At 38.4% G+C, this 19,383-nt stretch overlaps 1 protein-coding gene across 10 annotated transcripts in view; it reads right to left on the reverse strand.

The window, feature by feature from the left end:
* Window positions 1–5,357: 5,357 nt before the first annotated feature.
* LOC129764654 (trehalase) overlaps window positions 5,358–19,383 on the reverse strand; it is a 122,290-nt gene continuing 108,264 nt past the window's right edge. For all 10 annotated transcript variants that reach the window (XM_055763949.1, XM_055763947.1, XM_055763951.1 and 7 more), the window contains 3 exons: window positions 8,602–8,725; window positions 5,851–5,949; window positions 5,358–5,774 (listed from right to left, as the gene is read on the reverse strand). In XM_055763949.1, coding sequence (XP_055619924.1) covers window positions 5,852–5,949; window positions 8,602–8,725 — 222 coding nt within the window. In that variant the 3' untranslated portion in view covers window positions 5,358–5,774; window position 5,851. The remainder of the gene's footprint in view (window positions 5,775–5,850; window positions 5,950–8,601; window positions 8,726–19,383) is intronic.

The raw sequence follows: 19,383 nt of genomic DNA on the forward strand, positions 1-19,383 counted from the left end.
TTAGAATTGAGGTCGTTGAAATGCATTGATTACATGATTTAGATATAAAAATCGGATACGAATGATGTGCAAGCATGATGTTTACAATATTTGTAAGTGGTATACCAGAAAAGGTCTGAATACCTACCAAATAATCTTTTGGTGGTTCATAAAATGTTAGCTATTTGAGCGCTATTTGCTGCACTCTTCATCACCAATAAAAAGTGGACTTTACAAACCGTTAAAACATATGAATCCGTAAAAATATTCTACATAACATACAGTGACTCAAATCCGTAATCGTACTCCACCATGCAGATCTTATTTCCCTATATTTGAAAGTCGAAAACAAGCTTTCGGAATAATAGAGAGTTAATAGGTTTGCTATCTGTTTTCAGAATAATGGTTTTTATTTCTCTAAAAATGGCGAATGTATGTACTAATGTATGAAAATTGACTCAAAACCAAAATCGTACGCTGATTGAAATCTCTACTCGATTTCGAAGGCGTTGGTCAATATCCTAATTCCATAATTAGTATGGTATCCCTTGTTCATTGCATTTATCTTAAGCTGTCTCTAGCTTTATCTACGAATTTTTTGGTGTATTCGGTGTATTTATAAATTTAATGGTGTCTAAATTTCCTACACAGATAACTTCCTTCGTTTTTTACTGGGATTGATGTCGGGAGATTATGAAGGAATATCAATAACTTTTGAGTAATTGTAAGGTAACCATGTGCGAACTTTATATGTCTTGAGCTCTGGGTCATTAATCCTCGATTCCATCTCATTTTGTTGATACTTTGCTTCATATTTTGCTTCAGGATGTTCACGTAAACATTCTGATCCAATACAAACCAAATTGCTCATAAATGCACTCTCACACCATCCCTCCACCACCACCATGTTTAAACGTTGCTTTCAATTTTTTTTACGTTTAATTCATCGTTGGCTTCCGCCATACGAAACGATAACCCTCATCTATGGAAATAACATCTTACCAGTAAGATATTGATGTGTTTCATGCTGTTTGGAGTAATCAAATTGGAGTCACTGATTTTTTTTGCTGTGAAACGGTTTGTCCCTCTGTGCTCGGGCATTCAAGCTGCTCTTCCTAGGCACATTACAAAGTTTTTGTTTGCTCAATTTGGTTTTTATCGATGGTGTAATGGATCAGAATGTTTACTTGAACACCCTGAAGGAAAATATGAAGCAAAGTGCCAACAAAAGGTGAAGGAATCGAGGATTCAAGTTATGCCAAGACAATGACTCAGAGCTCAAAACATATAAAGTTCGTACATGGTTACATTGCAATTGCTCAAAAGTTATTGATATTCCTCCACAATCTTCCGACGTCAATCCCAGTAAAAAAAACTGAGGTAGTTATCTTTGTAAGAAATTTAGAAACCATAAAATTTCATAAAATAATGATTTATAATGATAATGATCGTCATCATCAGTTGACTCAGCTAACTTATTTTCGTCCTTCTTTCGAAGTGTGTTATATAATAACTCACCACCTTTGTCTGAACGGTACTTGAGTAATCTGCAGTCATATGACCTGAACTTGCGGCTTATTTCATTCACCGAAGAGGACGTCTACAGGAAGCTGAGCCGTCTCGAAGCCTCGAAGGGAGCCGGACCGGATAAGTTGCAACCTTCTTTCATCAAGGCATGCAGCTCCTCGTTGGCTTTGCCGTCTACTTTGCTTTTCAACCGTTCGCTGAGAGAAGGGCAGTTTCCCGTATTATGGAAAACTGCATCAATAATCCCTATTCATAAATCAGGTGACGTCCACGATGTGCAAAATTACAGAGGAATATCGATTCTGAGCTGCATGCCGAAAGTTTTTGAAAGTATGCTGCTGGATCTCATATACCCATCTGTCCGCCACATCATCGCAAACGAACAACATGGGTTTGTCAATAAACGGTCTACCACATCAAATCTCATGAGCTACGTTTCTCTGCTGATTGACAAAATTGAGAAAAGGAAGCAGGTTGACGCCATTTACGTGGACTTTTCGAAAGCTTTCGACCGCGTTCCTCACGCCCTTGCTGTGGAAAAACTGAAGCGATACGGGTTTCCACTTTGGCTAACCAATTGGATTAATTCGTATCTGACTGATCGTAGAGCACACGTACGGATTGGCTCGTCAGTTTCATCGCCCTTTTCTGTCACCTCTGGCGTGCCGCAGGGCAGTCACTTGGGTCCTCTGCTCTTCGTACTCTTTATTCACGATATTTGCGCTGTTCTCAAATCGCCTAAGTTGATGTATGCAGACGATCTGAAATTGTTTCGTGTAGTAACATCAAGGATGGACTGCTGTGCTCTTCAAATGGATGTAGATACTCTGCTGGGATGGTGCTCAATAAATGGCATGGAGGTGAATATTAGGAAATGTCATGCGATAACATTTTCGCGACTTTGCTCACCAATCACATTTGAATATACGATGGGGTCGACCGAAGTGGAAAGAGTTGCAGCCGTCAAAGACCTGGGTATCGTGCTCGACAACAAGCTAAAATTTACGCAGCATATTGCAACGGTCACCGCTAAGGCTTTCACCGTTCTTGGGCTCATTAGACGCCACACTCAGGCATTTAGAGATGTCTATTGCCTCAAAGCATTGTATGTGTCGCTCGTACGCAGTATATTGGAATACGGTGTTACTGTTTGGGCCCCATACCACGCTGTTCACATCGCTCGTCTGGAACGTGTGCAGAAAAGTTTTATCCGATATGCTCTTCGTCATCTCCCCTGGCGCAACGACCAACATCTGACCACGTATGAAGAACGCTGCGCACTGATTCACTTACCGACACTGCAGAAACGACGAGAATTTCTCCAGAGACTGCTGATTTTCGACCTTCTTAACAACAATCTTGACTGTGCTGAAGTTTTGGGCAAGCTTCGAATCAACGCTCCAGGTAGAACAACCAGACAATTTGTTTTCTTCCGGCAAGCAGCACATCGTACTCTATACGGACAGAATAATCCCTTGGATGTTTGTTGCCAACGGTTCAATGAAGTGTATCATTTGTTTGAATTCGATATGTCCAGAAATGTGTTTGTTATAAGGTTTCAATAATTGAATTTTAGTCTGTCCGACAATTTCTTGGCGAAGACTGAATAAATAAATAAATAAAATAATGATTTTAAAAACCACTTGATGAAAAAATTAATGAATATTCCTTCCGAATACACCAAAAAATTCGTAGATAAGGCTAAATACATCTTAATATAGTTACAATGAACAAGGGATACCACAATAATGATGTAATTCGGAAATTGGCCAACGCCTTCGAAATTGAGTAGAGATTTCAACCAGAGTACGATTATGGATTTAAGTCAATTTTCATACATTCGCCATTATTCTGAAAACAGATAGCAAACCTTTTAACTCTCATATGACACTATGATTCTATCTAAATAGAATGTTTTGAAAGCTAGTTTTCGATTTTCAAAAGAAGGGAAATGAGATCTGCATGGAGGGGTACGTTTACGGATTTGAGTCACTGTATATTAAAGCAGCGGGCGTAGTAGGCGTATCTGAAAGCTTTTGACAGCAAATTATTTGGAAAATCTGTATCTTTCGACGGTAAAAAATTTACGTTGATTCGCTTTGCTTTGAAAAAGTTGTTTTTTAGACACAATTTCCACATAAGAAATCCGGTGAGGTCAGATACTAACTGCTGTACTTACAACTGTTGTTTAGGTGAATCAGAGAACGCGTCCTGTTGGAACTTACGATCGAAAGTTAGAAGGTAATGAGAACAATTAAGGCAAACCTGGGACTCTCGGACTATGACTAACTAAGACACAACTCTAACCAAAGAGCTACCCGCAGAACCGTATGCGAGAAGGTTATCGTAATTTCCGTACATGCAAAATAACCAAACAGGGCGCTGGAGCAAAATCTGGTGACCAAAAGAAGCTCTCGAAAGTAGTACAACAAGGTTTTAAGGTGAAGGTGGAAGCTAGCCATTGTAGTAGTATAGGTAAACCCTCGTGTAAAAATGGGGTAATAGTGTTTGTGAGAGAAGCACACGTAAATAGATCAATTCACTTATCAGACTGTGTGGCGCTTCATTGACACGAGTCTTTGAATACATTTGAAAAAAAAACAAATAACTATTCAATACTAAAGTAAAATGTATGAACGATATGTTCCGATGAACAATTGCAAATATAAATATATATATAGAAGGTGCATTTGCATATGATTCTGATTATACGCGAGCGTAACATGAGCAAATTTATAACACATGCGAATTGGGGCTCTTTTGGTATTAACAAGTTCTTCCGCATAGTAACTCGATGTTGATAATTCCATAATATTTTCCTTCTTTGATCGTATTGTTTTCACGTATTCACGTTGGAAAGCCTTAACCCTTCTCTTCGTTGGCCGAGGCATTTAGATTGAATTTAATACTTTTCCGTTTACTGTTTTTGAAAGCATAGGCAGCCGTGGCAGTGGCGAGCTCTGCAATACAATTTTCTTACCCAATGTTAAAGTTGCTAAAACTTACATTATAGATACATTAAACGTAAAAATAATAATTGTATTGATTTCAACACAATTTTATTCTATTGATTTTCATGACATGGGACGCTATGACTCCGGAATAACATTTTATTGAGTGGTTTTTATAGCTGTTTCGATGATGTTGTTTGGCATCAGTGTCGAAAAAATAACGATGCTTCCACCAATACAAACAAAACCATTGCTGAAGATTGAAAAACGAAAATTTAACTTTCAGAGCACTTGCTCGAGTTTTCCGACGTTCTTCACTATACGGTGCGAAAGCAGATGAAAATTTAATATCTTGGGAGTAATCGATTAAAGTTTGGTTGATATTACTTGATGGGAAGTGTGCAAAAACGATCATTTTCTTCACACTGTTTCGCAAAATTATTGATTTTCTGGCGAGGGGTGAGGAAGGGAGATGAAAGAAATGAGCGCCATTGTAGCAGCCATTTGTGTGTGTAGCAGCTTCCACCTTCACCTTAACGAAGTACGAAGGATGCATGCTGATGGATGACGAAACGAACGTGAAAATGGATTTTTGATAGCTCCCAGGCGAGGAGTTCTATGAAGCCACTGTCATAGGAGTAGTCCCCAGTAAATTTGAGTTCGTTTTTGATGAAGATCGTTTGCCATGAAGATCTTGATTTGGTAAGGGATTTGCAACTATGGACAAAAAACCAAGGTTCTCATCACAAACAATACAATGGACTAGAAATGTATGGGAAAGATTCCCTCAATCCTCCCAATTGCACCTTGTTCCGCCCAATCGAAAGTGGAAATTGACGAAGAGTGCAAGAGTGACTGGAGATGATTGATAAGTCAGGGAGACAAATAAAACACGTTCGATTTTCCATAAAATAATTTATTATTAAAATAGTATCATTGCTCGCTGGCTCATCGACCAAAAAATCGACGGAATATGCTATGTTGGAGAAGATAAAAGCAAATTCAAAGTTATTGCTCGCTAATTATTCCACATTAAACAGTAGGACAAGCTAAAGTTTGTTATTCAATAACGGATAAATGGGTACTGTAACAGGCAACATTCTCTGTGTGTTTTGCGATGTCTAATTTTATGTATTGTTAGCATTCAAACACACGGTAAACGAAATACTAACACATAACTTCCACTGGAAATCCATGCCGAAACAGTTAAGTCCCAATGACAGGGGTCTCGAGTTAGATGTGAACAATTCGGTTATACTTAATTTTACGGAATAGGAACAATACTGTTAATTATACTCCAAATAAGGTACGTTGCCGCTGAAAAGTGAGAAGAAAGGTACGAAGGTAAGAAGGTATAGGTACAATAAGAACTGAAGTGATCTGACAGACTCACCTCACCCGAATATCCCGATGAAGAAGGCCACAATCGTCGCCAGAATACCTGAGTTAATGGAATACGACACAAGAGCGCCCGCGCCGTTTTTGCTGTCATCTGTCATTGTGAGAAGTCGAACAGAATTGGGAAATTAAAGGGTGTGTCACATCGAATTGCATCACGGAAAAACGCTGTAGAAATTCGCCCAGTAGACCGATCCTTTTGAAAATTTTAGACAGTAAAATAAAAACTATTAAACAACTTTTGGCATTTTCTTTTTATTCATACTTCGAGCCTAAGCCCGTATGCTCGCACCTTCCTCTTTACCCCGTCCATAAGGTTCTGTACAACGTCAGGTTGTAGTTTTTTTTGAACAGAAATCCATTTTCTCTTGAAGTCCGCCTCCGATTTGACAACTTTTGGGTTCTTCCGGAGGGCCTGCTTCATAATCGCCCAATATTTCTCTATTGGGCGAAGCTCCGGCGCGTTGAGCGGGTTCATTTCCTTTGGCACGGAGGTGACCCCGTTGGCTTCGTACCACTCCAACACGTCCTTTGAATAGTGGCACAAAGCGAGATCCGGCCAGAAGATGGTCGGGCCCTCGTGCTGCTTCAATAGTGGTAGTAAGCGCTTCTGTAGGAACTCCTTAAGGTAAACCTGCCTGTTTACCGTGCCGGTCATCACGAAGGGGGCGCTCCGTTTTCCGCAAGAGCAGATCGCTTGCCACACCATGTACTTTTTGGCAAACTTGGAGAGTTTCTGCTTGCGAATCTCCTCCGGAACGCTGAATTTGTCCTCTGCGGAGAAGAACAACAGGCCCGGCAGCTGACGAAAGTCCGCTTTGACGTAGGTTTCGTCGTCCATTACCAGGCAATGCGGCTTCGTCAGCATTTCGGTGTACAGCTTCCGGGCTCGCGTCTTCCCCACCATGTTTTGCCTTTCGTCGCGGTTAGGAGCCTTCTGAACCTTGTATGTACGCAGGCCCTCCCGCTGCTCGGTCCGCTGGACGAATGAACTTGACAAATTCAGCTTATTGGCTACATCCCGGATCGAACTTCTCGGATCACGTCTAAACTGCTTAACTACGCGCTTGTGATCTTTTTCACTGACGAAACATCCATTTTAGCCGATCTTCACCTTCCGGTCGATGGTTAGGTTCTCGAAGTATCGTTTTAGTACTTTGCTGACCGTGGATTGGACGATTCCCAGCATCTTACCGATGTCCCGATGTGACAACTCCGGATTCTCGAAATGAGTGCACAGGATTAATGAAATGAGTGCACAGGAATTAACGCTCTTTTTCGTTCGACGACATTTTTCCAAATTTACGAAAAATTGACAGTGAAGCATGGCCAACGTGATCTATACACTCTTATCTGATTATAAGCGAAAGCTGTAGATATAATTCCTAAAAATTAAATTTCTACAGCGTTTTTTCCGTGATGCAATCTGATGTGACACACCCTTTAAAAGGCTGGCTGGTACAGTTAATGACCGGACCGGACTGACTTCATACGAATGATTCAATTATGACGGTATGATGCAATTTTTCGACACATTGACCGAATTCAAACCTAATCACCATGCTTGATTGTTCCCAAATCCCAAATGCGAGCTGTCAATCAGAACGTGAAACAGGTACCAATGTTAACGTGACAAAATGAGGGATGTTCTCCATTACCAAGTGAACGGAAAGCACACACATGCGTTTCTTTTTTTTTTCTCAATGGGTTACCAATTTGAAGTTTATTACAGTTTATCATGCTTGCACTTTGAGGCCCGTTCTGTAGAACCTATTTTACTACTTTTAGAAAATCTAAAACAACATCTTACTCTACCTAGCAATTCGAGAAAACAGTTCCTAAAAATACAATCAAATGGGCTATCACCAACACCAACGGGTGGTTGGAGGAATAGGCACGGTAGTTTTTGAAAATTTTCGGCTCTGCAGTGCCATAATCTAAATTACTAAAATGCACAAATAATAGCTCCTAGGTTTAAACAACACTGTAACTACAAAACAAAAAAAATGCTCTCATACACAGGTATACTATTCGACAAGCTATATACGTATAACAAAGTGATTGTTTGAAAGGTTGGGAAACTTCCTGAGTAACTTTACTTTAAAAACGAACCTAGTGTATATTAAAAATGCTCTAAAAGAAAGTATGCTACGTCTCGATTAAAAGAAAAACATGTTTCTGCAATAAATATGCGCTTAAAAGTCAATAACATAGATGTAATCTTCTAAAATCTTACAGATAAACGCCATTGCAGCCTTTTCTGCGCTAACAACCAAAAATCTACTATCTATCGTTCTCGTTGGTGGTGGAAATGTTTGATTGTGGGTGTGCACACATAAGATGGCGACAGTGTGCGGGGGGGCACATGCGAGAGCGGAACGTTTGTCTTTTGTTGTTGTGGGGTGAACGTGCCAACACGTGCTTTTCATGCAAATTTTAATGATTTCCTCCGAAAAAAAAAGTGTGCATGATTCCCAGTTTTCGTTTTTGGTTTGCTGTTCCCGAACACATACACATACATACGCACACACTTCACAGGAACTGTCATGATCGAGCAAAATGGCCGAACACACGAATAAACAACAAAATGGTGCGCTAAGCTGTTTGGCTGCGCTGTTCCGAGTTGTGTTTTGCTGTTGACAACGCGAGCAATGAGCAAACAACTGTTGTTGGTGTAGATGATGATGATCTTGAACATTGTCGGGGTATTCTGGGCTTTTTTGTGCGTCTCTCTATTGATTCGAACCTGTTGTTATCCGATCGGCGTATTTATTCAGCAGATCCATAACGGCACCGTTCGACCAACCGAACCCGGTTTGAACTTCGTATTCGCCACCACCACCATGGCCGCCAAGTTCCTCAGCGTTGTACTGAAATAGGAAATACGATGAAAGTTAATAACCAGATTATTTTCAGTTGCTATTGCAGAAATACGATATCTTCCCCTCGAGTCTGTGTCGTGGCGAGAGGCAAAGTGTGGCGAAGCGAAAAGAGAAAACGTATACCTGTGTGTTATATTAATTTTGTGCCAATGAATTTTAGTTGCTCACCATACAGTATACAGTGATACAAACTCCAATTCGCTGGCCTAGAATAGCACTTCGGTCACTGTTCCTGTTGTAAGAGACGACTAATCGGGTGATAACGTACGATGTTCGTCTAGGCTTACACTCTGTCCAACTTCTATAAGACCACCCTGATTCTATTTCGTTGCAACACAAACAATTAGAATTTCAACAAGATACATTCATACATTGGTGAATGCTTTGAATAAAGTATATTTAACATCAATTTCGTTCAAAAGAGTTGTTTGTTTATTTATTGTGCTAATACGAGGGTCACTATTTATATTTCGGGAATTGGCAACACTGATGTCATGTGAGTCCATCTGACGGTTCCATCGTAAAGTTTGACATTTTTGGACGATATACGTACTCAGAGCATTTTGTCATACGGACGCTATTTGTTTATTTTATATTTAGTTGAAAGTTTGGTCTCGGCAAAAAAATGGAACTGAATCGTGAACATTTTCGTGCGATGATTTTTTACGACTTTCGACGTGGATTATCACAACAAGAGTGCGTCAATCAACTTAATTTGACTTTTGGCGATGAAGCTCCATCAAAAACCACTGTGTATCGCTGGTATAGTGAATTCAATCGTGGTTGTAGTTCGCTGTCCGACGAGTTTCGTGAAGGTCGTCCAAAATCGACTGTAGTGCCAGAAAACATCGATGCTGTGCACGAAATGATTAAGCAAGATCGTCATGTAACCTATTGTGAGATTGAGGCATCCCTAAGCATTAGTTCCACCAGCATATATGTGATTTTACATGAACACTTAGTTGTGCGAAAATTATGTTCACGTTGGATCCCACATAATTTGACAATCGCTCAAAAAAAAAAAAAAAGGCTCGTGTCGATTGGAATAAATGTTTTGAAAATTGGTTTAATCGCATGCAAAAGTGTATCGATCATCGTGGCGAGTACTTTGAAAAACAATAATAATATATTCGCAGCTTAACTATTTGTTTTTGTTCCTATTCCCGAAATATAAATAGTGATCCTCGTATATGATAATTTCAGCTGTCCAGTTTCTATAAGACTACTTCACACCATTCTATAAGACCACAGACCACCCTCAGTGTAGATTCTGTGTACAAAGATTCCCCCTAAGATTTTCAACAGGATTCAAGTCTGGAGAGCGAACCGACCAGTCAAAAAAATTAAGTTTGGTTCCTTAACCCATTGCTTAGTTTACTTGCTGGTATGAATAGTAGCATTGTTTTGCTGGAATGTGAATTTTTTGTGACGATATGTGACGATTGCAGAACATGTATGAATGATATGAAAGCTATCTTGAGCATTCCGGTTACGCAGAATTCCGCCCAAACCATGCTCGAGTCTCCACCAAAATTCCTGGTTGAAAAATACTGTTCCATCTTCCGTAAATAACGTCAGTACCCGTTGAAACCATGAGAACTATCCAAATTGAACTTTTTTCGTCAGTGAAGATAACCTATACATTGAAGAACTTTTCGTTATGGTATTTCGTATATAGCAAAATGTATTCTTTTGGAAACATTCTTTGTCACAACATACCAAGTCCCACTGTCGGTTCATGTGAGCTTTGGCAAAACTCAGACATCTTCCGATGTGAGATGGTGTAAGATGAGGAGTTTTAACCTTTTAAGCCCGAGGATTTTTTACCGAAATTTGACGAATCGTCACCCGAGCTACTAAACTAGTAGTTGAAATATTGCTTTATTTGCACATGCGGTTTGAGGATTTTTGAGGAACCTGTTCTAGCTATTTCCCGCTTATCCCGGTCAGAGAGCTTCGATTTACGTGGAGCTCTCTCCTTTTTAACGTATCGTTGAGGATTCGCCAAATAATTGAGCACTACTTGATGGGATCATCCAATCCGACGAGAAATTTCTCTGATACCAACATTTTCTTGGTGAAATGCATCGATTTGTCTTTCTTCTCTGTCCGTGAGGACTTTTCCCTTCGGCATTTGCCAGATTAATTGATCAAAACAACTAAAACAACAAAAAGTCACAGGAGGGTTGTGTCCGAGACACGACCGCATAGTTGACGTAGGATTCCGTTAGGCTATCTGTTGATTTTAGATATGTTTGAAGAATTACATCGTTAAACTCTTTGATAATGATTTGATAGCCCTGGACAGGGCCGTTTTGTTTGGTTTTTGGGTATTGTTTGTTCACTCCACCAGTGTCTACCGAGTGACGATGACAAAAGGATGGTGAACAGTCGTTGGATGGTGCGTATCAGATAATAGATACCGGAGTGGAACGAGATATGATGAAAATCGCCCTCTGTGATTCAGACGAGATGCATCCTGTGTTGTGTATGGATGAAATGAAGAAAAAAAAAACTCACCAATGTAATATAAGATAGTTAACAATACCGAGCACAATTATCAATTTTTCTCATCAGTAGAAACATGTTACTTTAATATAGAGAAAACATGTTTGAAATGGAAAAGGTAATTTTCTTTTATAATTTTTTTTTTACTTTCTGAGTGTTTATTCAATCCAATGCGAATTTTTAATTGGATTAACAACACCTTATACTATATGTAGATCATATAGGAAATCACTTTTTCTAATATTTCTTCACTTTTCCAATTTTTCTCGCCGTATAAACTTTCCTTGGGTGAAAATGAACACAACAAAACAGACAGCTTAAAACGAACGACCCGTTATCGAGCGGGAACACATCTTGATTTTCATTTATGAAAATTGAAATAAATCGTTTCATATATTAAGCCATTTTCAACACAACTGCTACCATATACAATTTTACACTTATACTTGTGCCAAATTTTTCACAAAACACGATCGGTAATTGATATGAAATTTCACGAAGCAACCAACATTAAAGTTCCAAATTTATATTTTATGTGCTAGAATTAATCGTATCACTCACCTTACTTGCAATATAAAAAAGCCCCGACTTACATATATTTGCAATGTTGATTTCCCCAGGGCAGCTTGGTTTTAATGTCTCTGTTAGGGAACACATTTCGATGGGAACAAAAGCTCCCCTTACTTTGATGTATTTGCAATGCCGATTTCCCCAAGGCAGATTGGCTCTGATGTTTCTGTAAGGGAACACATTTCGGTGAGAGCAAAAGCTCCCCTACTTTTATGTATTTGCAATGTTGATTTCCACCAGGCAGCTTGGTTTTGAAGTCTCTGTTAGAGACCCGCCGTATGTGTCGTCAATTTTGACCAATCAGAAGAGGGTATTTCCGTTAAGATAGGGGTTGAGATTTTTCAATTGTTCGGTAGTTAGTTTCATGACATATATTATTTTCTTCAACATAAAAAATTGTTATGGAGTGCCGAAATCGATTGACGCAAAAATTTCATAAATCCATCATGAAATGACTGAGCAATAAACGTTTGAAATTGAACAATTTTCACGATGTGCTCGATTTTCGATTTTCAATTTGTACCCCAATATGTTCCCGAAAGACGTAATCCTACGTCAAAAAATGTAACTGGTCTTATAGAATCTTGACAGTTCAAAATACGAAAATATTCGTTTACGCTCAGCGCTTGCACACACACATATGAAAATCATGGAGTGTATGGTACTCACCAATACCTACACACTAGAATATAAATTGAAGCATTGTTTGTTTACAATGACACAAAGCAGCACCTGGTCTTATAGAAGTTGGACAGAGTGTATGAACTAGGTACCAGGCTCGGATATCACATTCCTGTCTTACGCTGACCGGCTCTGAAGACGGTTTCCATGAGGGGCCGTGTCAACTCTTGCACTGCTTGCAAAGATAAACTTGGGATCACTAAAAGTGACTATGTACAACGAGTGGAGATAGCGCCTCGTAAGGAGGACTCAAATACAACAACATGGGGCCGCGTGCAACAACGAATGAAAACAAACACAATAGGAAGAACTGAGTGCAGGCCTTGCAAACTATTCGTGGCTGGTAGCCGATCAACGAAAGAATATGCAGACTGAGGATGCGAGACCAATTCTTCAACATCAGCATTATAAAGATAAAGAAGAATTCTACGCGCAGCTAGAGTGTGAATGCGATCGCTGTCCAAAACACGAGACTTAAACGTTCAGGTTGGCCAAGAGGAGGAATTCAGACCAGTATTCGTAAATCGCAGAAGTTCTTCAAGAAACTAAGCGCTTCGCACAAAGGTTTTGTGTTGCGGGCCGAAATGTGCCGAAAATGAACAAGGAAGCAGGCATCTTGACGAACGAACGCGAGGTGATCGAACGGTGGAGGCAGCACTACGATGAAATTAGTTTGACGATTCCACCGATATTAGCGGAAAAAAGTTTTTATGATGATCACGCGAACCGTATTCTAGGAAGATGAATCTCTCACAATCAAGGATTGTTTTCACAAATTATTCGTAGTTGTCACCGACTCTAGAACTTTACAAGATTTGTAACAAGCTCATTCAGTGAGAACAGAATTCCATGCACGGAAGAATATGCATGGATATGGAACTGAGGTGCATAAATTTTGACAGGAGAAAATTTGTCCCTCGCTTCTTTGCTAAAAAAGATCATTTATTTTATTTATTTTAGTTTATTTATTTTATTTATTTTTTTATTTATTTAATTTGTATTATGTAACTTGAGACTTCGGTCTCATTTAAATGCTACAATGATTTGTATACAGAACAGTGCGTCACTAATATAACTTTTATGATTTCAATTTGACTAATTCTACTAATTTAACGGTTAAAGTGCTCTAAACATTTCTTCTTAAATGCAAATTTCGAATTCATTAGAGTAAGATTATTGGGTAATGAGTTCCAATGTGAAACACCTCTCACGAAGAATGAATTGCCGTATTTGGAAGTGGAGTGTCGAGGGATAACATATTTCCTTGCGCGCGCGGTTCTCAAAATATTTAATTTTTCGTGTAAATAGCCAGGATGGCTTGTTCTCGCAAGATCAAATAAGAATAAGCAACATCTCAGGCGCAAACTTTATAAATGGGCAATTAAGCAGACGATACTGTAAATGAGAAACCCTGGAAAATCTATTCAAGTTGAATACATATCGTACACATGCATTCAATGCTATTTGTAATCTCGATTGAGCGTACATTGATGATTCGGAAAGCAGGAAATCACAAGCGATGAAATGAGGTAATACAAGACTTTTGAAAAGCTTGAGTTTCATATCCGCACTGAGGAAAGATGTAGTAGCATACAATGTACGAAGACCAGCATACACTTTCCCACATTGTTTGAATATATATTTATCAAAACTAAAGTTGACGGCGCCAGTGGTTGTATGGTTAGCGTAACAGCCTCACAATCCGATCGGCCTGGGTTCAATCCCAGCTGGCGTCGTTGGGATTTTCTGAGGCGAAAAATCTCTGGTTACGTCTTCCTTCGGAGCGGAAGTAAAAGAAGTTGGCCCGGCTCATGAGTTGTTGAGTCTGATAGGTAGGAACAGGTGGAGTCGCCTCCCTGATGTCGGTGATTGGCACTTAAGTGGCGGAAATAGGCCGACGAAAAATAAGCGAAGATAAAAAAAAAAAAAAAAAAAACTAAAGTTGGATTGAATAGTGATGCCAAGGCTGACACCATCTTCAACAAATTCTATTGTTGAGTTGTTAAACTGCAACGTCGGTTTTAGTATGATGTTGTTTTGAGAGTTGTTTATGAATAAAGCATTGGTTTTATTAAAATTCAACACAAGCTTATTCATGTTCGACCATGCATATATTCTGGCTAAATCATCGTTGATTTTCTTTGAAACCATTGTTGCCGAATTATCCTGACAATCATAGTAAATTTGCACATCGTCCGCAAAGATGTGAATTTTGCAAAATTTCAACACTTGAGGAAGATCGTTAATATATAAGGAGAACAATATTGGTCCTAGAATTGAGCCCTGAGGTACTCCAGAGCATATAGGAAGGAATCTAGAAAAATCTCCATGACATAAAACTGTCTGGGTTCGATCTGTTAAATATGATTGAATAAGTGTGGTTGAATGGTTAGAAAAATTGAAGTTTTGAGCCAATTTTTTGCAAAGCATTTCGTGGGAAATTGTATCGAAGGCTTTAGAAAAATCCAGAAGTAATAGAACAACTGGTCGTCCCTTATCCAAGACCATCCCAATGTCATCAAATACCTTCAGCATAGCAGTTTTTGTACTGTGTTTAGGACGATATCCGGATTGAATTGAACTTAACAGATTATTTTGATTTATATAAGTGCAGATTTGGTTTTTGACAATCCGTTCGAATACCTTAGATAACGCACAAAGTATACTTATTGGACGTAAGTTCTGAATACTGTCCAAATTAGCTTTCTTTTTGATCTTTTTGACTTCTTCCAACCCTCGGGAAAAATGCTTGTTGTTATGATGCAGTTGAATAAGTGGGTTATGGGTTTAATCACAAGTGGATTGATTGCCTTCAGAAATTTGATTGGAAGAGAATCAAGACCTGTTGCATTAGATTTCATGTGGAATAGTTCAATTACGACATCAATTTCGCTCATTAAATTGAAATAAAATGAATTTCGTGCAATAAAAGCTTGATTGTTGTCATTTTGAACAAAACTTGATCTTTCAGAAAAATTGCTAACGAAAACTTCATTTATTTCATTTGAATCAAATGACACAGGAGGTGATTTCTTAGATTCACCTAGCCCTAAGGTTTTCAATCTCTTCCATAATTGTTTAGAAGGAACATTGGTGTCAATCCGGCTACCATAAAACGTTTCCTTCGCCTGACGAATAAGCAGAGTCACTTTGTTCCGAAGTGTTTTGAATACTTTATGATCATTAGGATTTTTGCTATTTTTCCATTTTTTGTAAGCCAGATCACGATCAATGATGGATCTACAGATGCGATCATTAAACCAAGGGTTTTTAGCTTGATCCGGTATGAGTGTTCGAATAGGTACAAAATTATCGTGCAAGTATTTTATATTTGAGTTGAAAAACTTAAGCAATACATTAGGATCATTTGATCGATAAAAACTTAACCAATCAAAAGATTGAAAGACTTGAAAAATACCATCTACATCCATTGAATAATAGTCTCGATATTCAACTTGTCTTGGAGTTGGTAATATTTCAAAATCAAGTGATGCGAAAATTAAGTCGTGATTTGAGAAAACAGGCACGTCGATTTGATTGAAGCGAAGCAAACGGGAATAACAGTTAGCCAACATAAGATCCAATTGGGAGGCGCCATTTTTATGGAAAAATGTTGGTTCGCAACCTAAACTCAACATCTTGTGGATAGACAGGATAGATTCATGCCTCGTTTTTTGCAATAAAACGTATCTGCCACATCATTGTGGTAAATATTTGTAATGGAACGAACTGCAATCTTTGTGTCTAAGGAATATTACATAGTTGTTTGTGAAGTCCTGTTCAATTTTGTGATACATTATAACCAGCTGGAAGCGTAATTGATAGTGCAAAACATAAGTATAAGCTGCTACATCAACTGATATTTATTTTCAGCATTATCCCTAAAACAGCAGCAAGTAGGATTACCGCAAGCTGCTGTTGACTGAATTTCGTTTTTTTTTGGTTGTGTTATTGTGTTGGTATTTTGCTACGCTCGTGCTTAGGCCAATGGATGAATGTGGTGTATGTAAGGATGGTATTGTGATCAGCGATGATCCGGTTTCTTGTGTTGGAAATTGTGGCGCTCGTATGCACAGGCGCTGCACGAATCTAACTAAAGCAGCTGTAAAGCTGATCAATGATAATGTAAATATACTGTTTAAGTGTAATGAGTGTTTATCTGCTAGCAAAAGTGAGCCACATGATTTGGTTGTTGATATTTCATTGTTGAAAGAGGAAATGAAAAAGCTCAATTTCATATCTGAGACAATAACCAATATTCGTGATACGGTTGCTTTGCAGATAAACAGTGCATTGGAAAAAGCTAAACATGTTTTGGAAACGAGCCTTAATACTGCTCTTCAAGAACATATGAATAAGCTTGAGAGCAGTGTGGCTAGAATTGTGGAAAAAAATATATTGAACAAAAAACATGAAATTGAAAGTCAAAATATAGTTGCAATGAACAGGAAAAGAATTGTTGAAAGGGATACGCGATCGGAATCTGATTTTAATCCTAGAAGGAAAATAAAGATTATGTCGAATAGTAATGATAAACCAATTCTCATTGAAACCAAAAATGACGAGGTTTTTCATACTACTGACACATTATCTTTCGCGAACGTTGTTTCGAGAAATCCCAAGATATCAGAAAAACGTAAGGCTGGTTCTGTTATTGTTGTTAAACCGGTAGAGTCGATTCAAAGTAACGATAGTACCCGAAATGAAATAAAGAAAAAACTCGATCCAAAAATACATAATGTCCGCAGCTTTCGAAACGGGAAAGAAGGCTCGATTATTATAGAGTGTGCAACAGTAGAAAAATGTAGTTCGATAAAATCCGATATTGAAAGCAAATTAGGTGAAAAATATAAAGCTGTTGTCCCGAAACCATTAAAACCAAAAGTGAAAATTTTGGGAATGTCTGATCGGTATTCCTCTGTTGTTTTTATAGACTTGTTGAAAAGTCAAAATGAAAACATCGGGATAGGTGACGTTAATGTGGTTGTTATCTATGAGAATCCACGCTTCAAGTACAATAAATATAACGTAGTGCTTGAAGTTGACAGTAAGTCTTTCAAAAATTTAATAAGCGCTGAAAAAGTCAACATAGGATGGGATCGGTGTCCCGTAGTAGAAACATTCAATGTTATTAGGTGCTTCAAATGTGGAGAGTTCGGCCATATAAGTAAAAATTGTCTAAATGATGAAAAATGTTCTAAATGTAGTAAGCAACATTCCACATCTGAATGTTCATCGATATCGACCGAATGCGTTAACTGCCGAAAAATGAATAAAGAACGTAAGCTAAATTTGGACGTCGGTCATCCAGCATATAGTACAGACTGCCCAGTTTATAGAAACATTATAGAAAAGAGGAAATCTATCATTCGGTACGAACAATAGCAAACAACGACAAGTGCTCGAAGTAAAAACTCTAATATAATGTATTTCAATATTGCTGGGTTGCCTACACACTTCAGTGAATTGAAACTAATTGTAGATAACGAACGTCCATCGTTGGTATTTCTCACAGAAACTCATATAGTAGATGCGGAAGCTTTCGACCAATACTATATTTTGGGTTATAGAGCTGTTTTTTGCTTGTCGCACTCCAAACATACTGGAGGGGTTGCTATGTATATCCAGGAATCAATATGTTTCAACATTCGGTTCAACGAAGCGATTGATAACAATTGGTTTTTGGGTATAGTTATCGAGAGAGGCATTCAGATTGGAAATTACGGACTATTATACCACTCTCCCAGTTCTAGTGACCAGCGTTTTATTGAACTTTTAGATAACTGGTTAGAGCATTTTTAAAATTTCAGTGGAATTAATATTATCGCTGGTGATTTCAATATTGATTTGTTTGATGACCTGAACTCCTCCCAATTGAAGTGCCTGATGAATTATTTCGGATTAAAACAAACGGTTTTTGAAGCTACACGAATTACCCAGTACAGCAAAACACTGATTGATCATGTTTATACAAATTTCGACACGGTTCAATCATTTACAATCATTTACAAAGTGCTGGAAGAATTATTCGAAGGAAGCTCTGTGTGCTCTTGTAACTAGAAGCTTGGATTCTTATCCGGTATCGGGTGATTTAGAAACCAGGGCATCTTTTCTTACAGATTCTCTGCGAACATGTACTAAAAAACTAGTCAAACTTAAGTTGGTCGAGACTGAAAACACGAGCTTTTGGTATTGTCTTGACTTAGTGCGAATGAAACGAACGAGGGATATGTTACAAAAAGTTTCGTAGAACTAATAGTGCTATCGATTGGCGTTATTATACAGTTGCTCGCAATAATTATTCGAGATCGTTGAAAAAAGCCAGAACAGATCATATCCAGAGAAAGATCGATCAGAACAAAAATAATAGCAAACAGTTGTGGAAAATTTTAAAAAGGTTGATGAAATCTAAAAACAGTTGCCCGCGAGAATTCAGTTATAACATCAGAAAACCTAATAGCCAATAAGTTCAATTCATATTTCGTTGACAGTGTTTCACTTATTAATGAAAGTATCGATTTGGTAAGTGAACCTGACGAAATAGTACAGCCGACGGCCAGTGGATGTAAACTGGATTGTTTTCACCCAATAACTTTTGCGGACCTTAAAAGAATTTGGTTTTGCACTAGAAAAGTCGGCTGGTATTGATGACGTCAATGCAAAAGTTGTTTAAGATTGCTTTCATGTTATTGGACATTCCCTGCTGGACCTGATAAATGATTCATTAAGAACTGGGCACGTGCCCAAAGTTTGGAAAGAATCGTTAGTGGTTCCAATACAAAAAATTGCTGGGACGATTAAATCCGAAGAGTTTCGTCCTATCAATATGTTGCACACTATAGAAAAACTGCTAGAATTAATCGATAAAGGCCAGCTGGTGAACTATT

Source organism: Toxorhynchites rutilus, chromosome 2 (genome assembly GCF_029784135.1).
Source record: "Toxorhynchites rutilus septentrionalis strain SRP chromosome 2, ASM2978413v1, whole genome shotgun sequence".
Classification (NCBI taxonomy): domain Eukaryota; kingdom Metazoa; phylum Arthropoda; class Insecta; order Diptera; family Culicidae; genus Toxorhynchites; species Toxorhynchites rutilus.